Here is an 11,022-nt window from a genome sequence, read left to right on the forward strand (position 1 = left end):
GGAACTTAACAAAGACAGGGGAATCTCAACCCTCGGGGTAAGATGCTAAAGCTGCATAACACTCGGCAAGACTCGTGTTTCTCAACTCAGCTAACCCTCACAGGGTATATAGCTGTGAGCAAAGATTGTAACCTTAATCAACTCGTTAAACCCATTCTCAGCTCAACTAACCCTCAGAGGATATATAGCTGTGAGCAAAGACTGTAACTTTAATCAACTCGTTAAACCCTTACTCAACTCAGCTAACCCTCACAGGGTATATAGCTGTGAGCAAAGACTGTAACTTTAATCAACTCGTTAAACCCTTACTCAACTCAGCTAATCCTTACAGGGTATATTGCTGGAGCAAAGGCTGTAACCTAAAACAAAACGTTAAACCCTTACTAACTCAGCTAACCCTCACAGGGTATTGTGTAACACATCGTATTACAGGTTGTAATACCTTTTAAGATAAGATGTTATTTACGCTACCATTATGTATATACATCGGTGTTATATGATCAAGCTTATACAAATGTTTCTTTTCTGACCGATTCATAATCAACATAACAAGTCTGTCGTCATACTGGTGGGGAGCTATTACTCCTCATGTCCTCTTGACCAATAGTTATGTGATATACTATAAGGATTCTGTTGTTTTGAAAGCTGATTAATCGTAAACTTGCTGAGTGTTTGGGAACTTAACAAAGACAGGGGAATCTCAACCCTCGAGGTAAGATGCTTAAGCTTCATAACACTCGGCAAGACTCGCAACTAGGAATCTTCCGCCCCAGGAAGGGGTTCCCCTGTCTCACCCCAGGAGGTAAAATATTCTGTTGATCCCATCCCTAGCAACCATTGGATCACCCTAAGGAAGTATGTGAGACACCCTCCAGGAGGTAAAAGTTTCTATTGTTTCCTTTCCTAGTAACCACGGGATCACCCTGTGAAGTATGTGAGAAGTCGTAAACTCGTTATGTTTTCCTTATTTTCCTCCCCCTCCTGTATACTTCTTGGACTTTGTTTCCGTGTGTTGTCATCATTCCATTTGTCTTCATTATGAACAAAAAGGGGACCGAAGGAAAAGAAAAAGAAAATATGCTAAAAAAAATCAAAAGCAAAGCACAGCAAAATGTGCCTGCAAGTTGTCATTTATTCAAGGAGCAACGTTGATTCAGGATTTTACCAAATTATATAAGATATCTTATACATGTATACTTTATAAGATATCTTGTATATTAAATGAGATATCTTATATACTTTTCTTTATAAGATATCTTATATAATATATAAGATATCTCATAAAAGATATAAGATATCTTATAAAGAAAATTAAATAAGATATATTATAAACTTTAGAAGATATCTTATATACTTTATAAGATATCTTATATGCTTTATAAGATATCTTGTATATTAAATGAGATATCTTATATACTTTTCTTTATAAGATATCTTATGTAATATATAAGATATCTCATAAAAGATTTAAGATATCTTATAAAGAAAATTAAATAAGATATCTTATAAACTTTAGACGATATCTTATATACTTTATAAGATATCGTATATACTTTATAAGATATCTTATATATTATATAAGCTATCTTATAAAGGAAATTATCTAAGATATCTTATAAAATTCGATTATAAGATATCTTATTAAGAACGAGATTTCAATTTGAGATAATGAACTCTCCCCCACTCGATGAAAGAGCCGAGATGAAGCTGAAACTACATAAAATGGTTTAAAACAAATTCATAATTGCTATATATTCATGTTTGCTCGAACACGACATCTGCACCGTGCCTAGCCGATCGTGATCCCGACAGAGGGTTGATTGTGAATGTTCCGCTTGCCTTCCAATAAAACGGAAGTTACCTTACAGAGGGAGCAGTCATTCTCGAACTTTTATGTTTTGCCGGTCTCACGAGAGTCTCGTTCTTTATAATATATCTTATAAAAACCTTTCTTTATAAGCTATCTTATATATTATATAAGATATCATATCTTTTATCAGATATCTTGTATACTTTATAAGATATCTCTTGAATAAAAGTTTATAAGATATCTTATAAAAGATATAGGATATCTTATATATCATGTAAGATATCTTATATATTATATAAGATATCTTATATAAGATATTTGATATATTATATAAGATATCTTATATATTATATGGGATATCTTATATCTTATATAAGATATCTTATATATTATATGGGATATCTTATATCTTATATAAGATATCTTATAAACTTTAAATAAGATATCTTATAATTATATAAGATATCTCATCAACATATAAGATATCTTATAAACATATCAGGTATCTTGTATAATTTGGTAAAATACTGGATCAACATTGCTCCGCGAATAAATGACAACTTTGCTTGCCGTACAGCAAAATGTGCCTGATATATTCCGATCACGCTATATACATTTGTATTACCATTTTGTCAGATACTAATCTGCCTGCTGATTAACTATGCATCAACCTACCTACCTCGACTATCGGTTGTTTTGGAGTCCCCTGTGTAATTTCAGCCGGGAATCAATATGAATGTTTGGTAACGTTAGTTCAAGTGTAGTTGTTTTTCTTGTCACTGTGACTGTGTAGTATGGCTTATATACATTGGGAACCGCAATGGTTTATGAAGGAATCAGTGCTGACAAGTAAGTATGAGTGTTGTAATTATATAAGGGAGCATTCTCTATGACAAGCCAAGTTGTTATACATGCGAGGAGTAATGTTGATCCAGTATTTTACCAAATTATATGATATATAAGATATCTTATATAATTATGAGATTTCTTATATGTTTATTATATTTCTTATATGTTTATGATATATCTCGTATGTTAATTATATATCATATGTTTATACGATAATATTTTTAAAGAATATGATATGTCTAATATGTTATATAGGATATCATATATTAATCTGGTAAAATACTGCATCAACATTGCTCCGTGATTAATTGACAACTTTGCTTTGCATACTTGACACTTGTTCTCATTTGTATTAAGGTCTACTAATATATTAATTGTTTACTTCTCTCGTTGATTTTCGTATTTCAATATTTTCTTTTTGCGTTTGACATTAACTATGCCAAAATGGATATTTACCCATTGCAACGATTCGGAAAGACAGAAATCACCTCCAATGTAGCTGTATTGAAATGTACTTGGTGACAGGCGTCATTTTTCACCAAATCTCCATAGAAAATTATTAAACCTTTCGAATTGAATATGAATTTCTCTGTTATATGATATGACTACAAAATTAGCGACATATTATTTATTATTAAATATATATATATACAATAAGGTTTTAAACGATAATTGATACATTATTTTACATATTTCACTTTCATTTTATATGTTTAAACAAAACACACTAAAATAAGCTAAAGTTAAAATAATTAAGGATCAACTTGAATACATTTTTAATGTTATGAAGGTTTAATACATAAAAAAGTGTATGCTATAAATAAACCGCGAATCGGTTTTATAATGAGAGTGTGTGTGAAATAACTCCATAACATAAAATATATTCAAGTTAATCCTTATAATTTAATCTATACCCCGCAAAAAATAACTTTATTGGTGGACTTTTTTCCGTACCAAATCACTACTCTGCTCCATCTTCCAATCAAAAGCGACGTTATGAACGGCGACGTCATATTTTACAATATGGACTGGTAACATAAATTTCTAAGCCAATGAAAATGCTTGTTACAAACAAGATTATATAAAAAAGAAATCAATTGATATTTGATTTTGACTGAGGTCTATAGTGTCATAATACATTTTGTTTTTATATACCGATGGGACAGGAGAGTCGACTGTCACCAAGCTGGGGTATGGCTGATATGTTTAATTATTACTACAAAAGTATCAGCATAAGATATGTTGATCAGACGATACTATATTTTATTCATTGTATGTTCTTAATTCATTTGATAGCATTTTTTTTCCCGTAGACTCTGAGACAACCTCGATAAACAAAACTGATAACACCGTGTACTATGATATGTAGCCATGGCATGGCCTCTAATGATATCGGTGTTAACAGGTATGTATTTTACCTGCAATGGATCATGTATATGTATCATTTTTTTAATACATTTTGTAGTTGTCTCATGCATGTTATGCAAAATAATGATCCCAGATAGATTTTTTCTTAAGACATAAATTTTATTACTGATGTGGCAACTTCAAATAAGAATTTAACAATTACACCATATGCTGAAAAATATATAAAAATCTGCAGCATACAGCTGTTACTTCATTCTTGTACTCGTCAATGATATTAGGGACATCATATAGCTGTTACGTCATTCTGGGACCCGTCAGTGATACTAGAGACATCATGTAGCTTTTACGTCATTATCGGACCCTGTCAGTGATACTAGGGACATCATATAGCTATAACGTCATTCTGGGACCCGTCAGTGATACTAGGGATATCCTATAGCTGTTACGTCATTTTGAGAACCGTCAGTGATACTAGGGACATCATATAGCTATTACGTCATTATGGGACCCGACAGTGATACCAGGGGCATCATATAGCTGTTATGGCATTCTGTGTCCCGTTAGTGATACTAGGGACATCATATAGCTGTTACGTCGTTCTGGGACCCGTCAGTGATACTAGGGACATCCTATAGCTGTTACGTCGTTCTGGGACCCGTCAGTGATACTAGGGACATCATATAGCTGTTATGGCATTCTGTGTCCCGTTAGTGATACTAGGGACATCATATAGCTGTTACGTCGTTCTGGGATCCGTCAGTGATACTAGGGACATCCTATAGCTGTTACGTCGTTCTGGGACCCGTCAGTGATACTAGGGACATCATATAGATAGTACGTCGTTCTGGGACCCGTCAGTGATACTAGGGACATCATATAGATAGTACGTCATTATGGGACCCGTCAGTGATACTAGGGACATCCTATAGCTGTTACGTCGTTCTGGGACCCGTCAGTGATACTAGGGACATCCTATAGCTGTTACGTCGTTCTGGGACCCATCAGTGATACTAGGGACATCCTATAGCTGTTACGTCGTTCTGGGACCCGTCAGTGATACTAGGGACATCCTATAGCTATTACGTCGTTCTAGGACCCGTCAGTGATACTAGGGACATCCTATAGCTGTTATGTCGTTCTAGGATCCGTCAGTGATACTAGGGACCAGAAAGTTGAAATTAAGAAAATCAGAAAATAAAACAGGGGCGGTACGGGAACCCCCATATTTAATTAATGCCATAGAGAGGTGGGCGGTGTTATTGACGATATTATTATATAACATTACCTACGTTATTCATATGTTTTTTCTTGATGGAATTGTATCTTTACAAACTTCTCAAACTTCATCTGATTTAAAAAGAAAACTAAATTATTGAAAGCAATTAATACAAAAACCTCAATTATTATTTATTACAGTGAATGTAGCCGTCAGTAGTTTCGAAACTATTCAGCAAATATGGGATACGGAAACATTCGAAGTCATCACACATGGTCATTTACAAGATAATGCCGTTCGGAACATCTTAGTTGCATCGTCCATTGAGTGTGTTTTGGCCGCCTTCAACCTGTCAATAGCGTCATATGACGAGTCATCTCAGCGATGTGTTCTTTACGATACCATCGATAAAACAGCAGACACAAAAAGAGACAACTTACTCTACATACATGAGATTACCGGAAGTAACAATACACGACATGAGATTACCGGAAGTAACAATACACGATACGAGATTACCGGAAGTAACAATACACGATATGAGATGACCGGAAGTAACAATACACGACATGAGATTACCGGAGGTAACAATACACGACATGAGATTACCGGAGGTAATAATACACGACATGATATTACCGGAAGTAACAATACACGACATGAGATTACCGGAAGTAACAATACACGACATGATATTACCGGAAGTTACAATACACGACAAACTTACTCTCTATACTCACACTCTATACTTTGGTTTTTATACTTACTCTCTATAGTGTGGGTTTTATACTTACTCTCTATACTTTGGGTTTTATACTTACTCTCTATACTTTGAGTTTTATACTTACTCTCTATACTTTAGGTTTTATACTTACTCTCTATACTTTAGGTTTTAGACTGTCTCTCTTTAGTGTGGGTTTTAGATTTATTCTCTATAGTGTGGGTTTTATACTTACTCTCTATACTTTGGGTTTTATACTTACTCTCTATACTTTGGGTTTTATACTTACTCTCTATACTTTGGGTTTTATACTTACTCTCTATACTTTGGGTTTTATACTTACTTTACACGGTTTAGGTTTTATACTTACTCTCTATACTTTGGTTTTATACTTACTCTCTATACTTTAGGTTTTACACTGACTCTCTATAGTGTGGGTTTTATACTTACTCTCTATACTTTGGGTTTTATACTTACTTTATACGGTTTAGGTTTTATACTTACTCTCTATAGTGTTGGTTTTAGACTTACTTTCTATGGTTTGGGTTTTAGACTTATTATCTATAGTGTGGGTTTTAGACTTATTCTCTATTGTGCGGATTTTAGATACACTATCTCTATTTTGGGCTTAATACTGTCTTAGATGTAAGTTATTATATGATTTTCGAATAATTATGTATAGCTCTCATCCGTATTGAATCTCAGTGAGTCTTTCCAACATAACTAACTGGTAATATGGTAGCCCGACCAGAATAAATATGAGCTCAGATCGATTGCGCAGATTTTCTACGTAATTTTTTTGTATGGTTTGATTGTGTGATTTTGGAAAAAGTTAATTTTAACTCATAATTAGTATAACGCCTTTTCCCCCTTAAGATGAAGTAAAATGACATATGAATTCTTATTAAGACGCCTTCCGCTGGTTGGACTGGTTGCTTAACAATTTATTCCAACAAATCCTTTTTCCTCTCTCAACACCAATACGCGGTATTTCATCCGGATGCAGGTGGGTCGTGCGTGGTGCCTGTAGTCATCTTACATGACATTGCTTTTCTTTCTTCACAACCTTTTTCTTCCAAATATAACCCCTGACACTCACTTTTGTCTTTTCGTTTAGTCGTTTGTGAAAAAGGCTGTGGGTCCTGTCCAAAGGTCGTGTCATGTAAAGCATAATCAGGCTGGGCACTGGAACTGAAATAATTAATAAGAAAATATAACTAGCTTGTTCCTGTTTTAGTATAATTAACCACAATTCAAGCCATGCCATTCCATCTGAAGCAGGAAAGGGAAACCCTGATAGGACGTTTGATAAAAACAACCACCAAAGGCAAGACACGTTTGCAACAGGAAATAAATTAAAACAAAATCATTACGGTGCAATAAGGCCGTATAGAAGAAATTAGCTGTATTTTGACTTGACTTACAATTTTAATACCTATATTTACCTCTTTTCGAATAATTCAATTTAGATATCAAAACGTGTGGAGACGTTGGCCAAGCGAGTTTGTCTGGAGTATATCGCATCACGCCTGTACCAGGTAGATCCTTTGATGTCTACTGTGATATGGATAGTGAAGGGGGTCCTTGGACTGTAAGCATAACAAATGCAATGATGTATCTATAATATCACATACAATGTTCATTAACTACTAAATTCAATGATGTATCTATGATATCATATACAATGTTCATTAACTACTAAATACAATTATGTATCTATACTATCACGTACAATGGTCATTAACTGCTGAATACAAGAATGTATCTTCACTATCAAGTACAATGTTCATTAACTACTTCCATGACGTCATGTTCAATATATTGACGCTATGATGTATCACACAGGCTATACAAAACCGTCAAAGCAACGAGGTTGACTTCTTCAGGAAATGGGATGAGTACAAAACTGGATTTGGTAATCTTCTCGGAAACTTTTGGTTAGGTGTGTTGGATTTGTGTTTCTTTCAAATGTAAAAGTGATACAAGTTGAACTAATAGCTAATACAAGACAAAATGTTGCTAATTATTTTCTATTTCATTACATTTGGAAATTGCCAATTATCATGAAATTAAGATGTCATTGCTTTGTTTTTTTCTACATTTGTGTCATACCATACTTCCACATTGTACTTTATGTGTCAAACAGGAAACGAACAAATCCATGCCCTGACTGAGACACCGGGTATACTACGTATACAGCTGCAATCTTTGAATGGGACATTTGGTTACGCCGAATACTCACAGTTCCAAGTTTCCAATGAGACAAATCATTATAAATTAACTGTGAATGGTTTCAGCGGCAATATCAGTAAGTTTGCAACGATTTCCAAACTATGGTAATCAATTTATTAGCATAATTAAACTTAACCTATTCTAGTTCCACATCTGCCTGTCTCAATTGTACATTAGAAGCCTTTGTCAGCAGTGACACAAGAAATTGATATACCACAATAAATTGTCTTAGGCACAAACATTTAACGCTATCATTTACTTAAATTACAGTTCACATGTAATGACGATTCTTTTCGAGAATTATGCTAGAAATTTGAAAAGTGAAAAAATTACTCCAAGTTTGAACTGTGATTTAGTCTGTAATGCTTTCGGTACTATTATTATATTTGTATATAATTCTGAATGCCGAATTTCAAATTTACTTCATTACATACAGGTAATGCCCTTGAATGGAACAATGGTCAATTGTTTTCAACACCTGACAGAGAAAATGACATACTCGACAGAACCAGCTGCGCTGAAATACGAAAATCCTCCTGGTGGCACAGAAAATGTACGGATGTAAATATTAACGGCTTGTACGACCCTTCTCATTGGAGAGAGTCAATGTATTGGCAGGGATTTTATGGTGAAAACACAAAAGTTCAAATGAAGAAAACAAAAATGTTGTTGAAAAAACCTTAACAAATACAGCACTCGAAGTTTGATTTTAGATTCGAATCATTTAGAATTACGAACATGGGTCTGTCAATCATGGCTGTAAATGTTTATGTTTATCGCCGGCGAAGGAACAGACAATCATTACCGTAAATGTTTGTGAAGTGTTGCACGATGTAGTGATGTACGGACAAAGGATTTGCTAACCATTACCTTAATAACGCCGTATAATGGTGTCGTCATGACAATAAATTGGCCAATTATTACCGTAAATATGTGTATAGTGTATAAGGTGTTTATGGAAAAAGGATTTACCAATAATTACCATAAATGTTTGTGTAACGTTGCATGATGATGATGTACGGACAAAGGATTTACCAATAAGTACCGTAAATGTTTGTGTAACGTTGCATGATGATGATGTACGGACAAAGGATTTACCAATAAGTACCGTAAATGTTTGTGTAACGTTGCATGATGATGATGTACGGACAAAGGATTTACCAATAATTACCGTAAATGTTGTAAAGCGCTGCATAAGATGATGTACGGACAAAGGACATATATAAATATTCGTATAGCGTCCTGTCATGGTGTTGTCAGACTAACTATTACCATTAATATTTTCTCAGTTTCCCTACATTTCCACAAACCGAGAAGGGATTTGCCAATCAGGGATTGGCCAATCATTACCGTTAACGTTTATTAAGCTCCACGTCATGGTGATGTACCGAGAAGGGTTTCATCAATCATTGCTGTAAATATGTGTTTAGCGCCGAATTATTGTGACGTACCGACATAAAGTCGGCGAATCGTTTAAAAGGTTTATAAAATTAAATACTCTTCTATTGTTAATGAAGAATGACATTGCTTACTATTTGAATAGATGATCTCATTATTTCTCTAAGGCATACTCGCATATTTCAAAGCAAACAGTATCGAGGTAACATAACACAAGACAAGACTGATTAAGGAAGAATCAGGCCTTACACAACTTCAACATATTACTGTTCCCAAGGAGGGACACGATTACAAATATATATTCTTTGATTAAATTAACTTTGAAATGTGTTTGGTAGCATCTATTCAAATCAACTGATTCGTGACAGTATCATAAGATTCATCAAAACGCTTACTTAGAACATGTCTTACATCGACAGATTTGGGACTGAGATTGCAATACATGTAGTATAAAATAACATGCACTGTTCTATAGGTGTCACATACTGTTCGCGTGCATATTGATGCTATAACAGTACATTTTATTTCTTTTTGAACGAAGATCCAAAACTTGTATTGTATTTACGCTGTCCGTCCGCCGATCGGTCACCCTGTCATTTGAGAAGATCAACGAATTCACATCCGCATGTTTGATAGGACCGATCAAACTGCGCACACTCATTTTAAAAGAAGTATTTTACTTTGGATTGCATTTCAAGTAAACATAATTTAAATGTTAAGTTCATCGTTACTGTTAAATAGTAGATTAATTTCTACCAATTAACTAAAATTCTATTGGACCGAATAAGCTCAATTTTACACCAACATGCCTGGCTTAGAATAACACATTTGTGTGCAAGGTCAAATGTTAATTTCATTGTTACTTCACATAGAAAAATCACACGTATAAAGAGATGATCTGTTTTCTTTCAAAACTCTATCTGAGTTCCCTTTTGCCGCACAAGTTCAAACTTCACACATACTGTTTTCGAAAATGGCTATGCTTTTCAAGTTCAACGCATGGGATCCTTAATGCCGAACAAAATCATCGCTTCGTTTGATTGATAGTACACAATAACACAGAATGGGAGGAAATGGAACATTTTCTTATTTGAATATTACGCAAGAAATGCCATTTTTGTAAGTTGTTAATCGGTAGGTAATTACTAGCGGTATGATAATAATGAGTTGACGGAAAACGGTCGGCACTATCTCCTTTATTACGATGCAAATGAAAACAAAACAATGACTGGTAGTTGTTTCCCTGAAATCTGACATCCATTTTTTCACATGAATATCGTAGATCATCGTAGGACTTAAAATCTTTATTTAGGCCAAGGTCAGTGTCACTAGAAATATAAATAAAATAGCTTCATATCCCTCTTAACGGATCAATCGTGCTTGCCCTTGTTAATTGTTTCACAGCTTGACCCAATCTTGGATCAGTAT

General features: G+C 34.3%; 1 protein-coding gene across 3 annotated transcripts; it reads left to right on the forward strand.

The window, feature by feature from the left end:
• The first annotated feature begins 2,368 nt into the window (after window positions 1-2,368).
• LOC117336436 (angiopoietin-related protein 7-like) lies at window positions 2,369-10,256 on the forward strand. 3 transcript variants are annotated; one of them, XM_033896948.1, is made up of 7 exons: window positions 2,369-2,659; window positions 3,973-4,064; window positions 5,444-5,857; window positions 7,434-7,555; window positions 7,810-7,906; window positions 8,111-8,272; window positions 8,633-10,256. In XM_033896948.1, exons 2-7 carry the CDS (start codon window positions 4,031-4,033, stop codon window positions 8,878-8,880), a joined length of 1,077 nt encoding a protein of 358 aa, XP_033752839.1. In that variant the 5' UTR covers window positions 2,369-2,659; window positions 3,973-4,030; the 3' UTR covers window positions 8,881-10,256. The 3 variants fall into 3 exon arrangements, with proteins under 3 accessions (XP_033752839.1, XP_033752841.1, XP_033752840.1); XM_033896950.1 differs by having other exon boundaries at window positions 5,444-5,827; XM_033896949.1 differs by lacking the exon at window positions 2,369-2,659 and having other exon boundaries at window positions 3,376-4,064.
• Window positions 10,257-11,022: the final 766 nt, after the last annotated feature.

This window comes from Pecten maximus, chromosome 10 (genome assembly GCF_902652985.1).
Source record: "Pecten maximus chromosome 10, xPecMax1.1, whole genome shotgun sequence".
Classification (NCBI taxonomy): Eukaryota; Metazoa; Mollusca; class Bivalvia; order Pectinida; family Pectinidae; genus Pecten; species Pecten maximus.

Bases quoted from the DNA above. Each gene is read 5' to 3' on its own strand.
- LOC117336436 (XM_033896948.1), top strand. From the start codon at position 4,031: ATGGCATGGCCTCTAATGATATCGGTGTTAACAG. The intron at 7,556-7,809 runs GTAAGCATAACA...TGTATCACACAG, and splicing joins GTGAAGGGGGTCCTTGGACT to GCTATACAAAACCGTCAAAG. The intron at 8,273-8,632 runs GTAAGTTTGCAA...CATTACATACAG, and splicing joins TGGTTTCAGCGGCAATATCA to GTAATGCCCTTGAATGGAAC.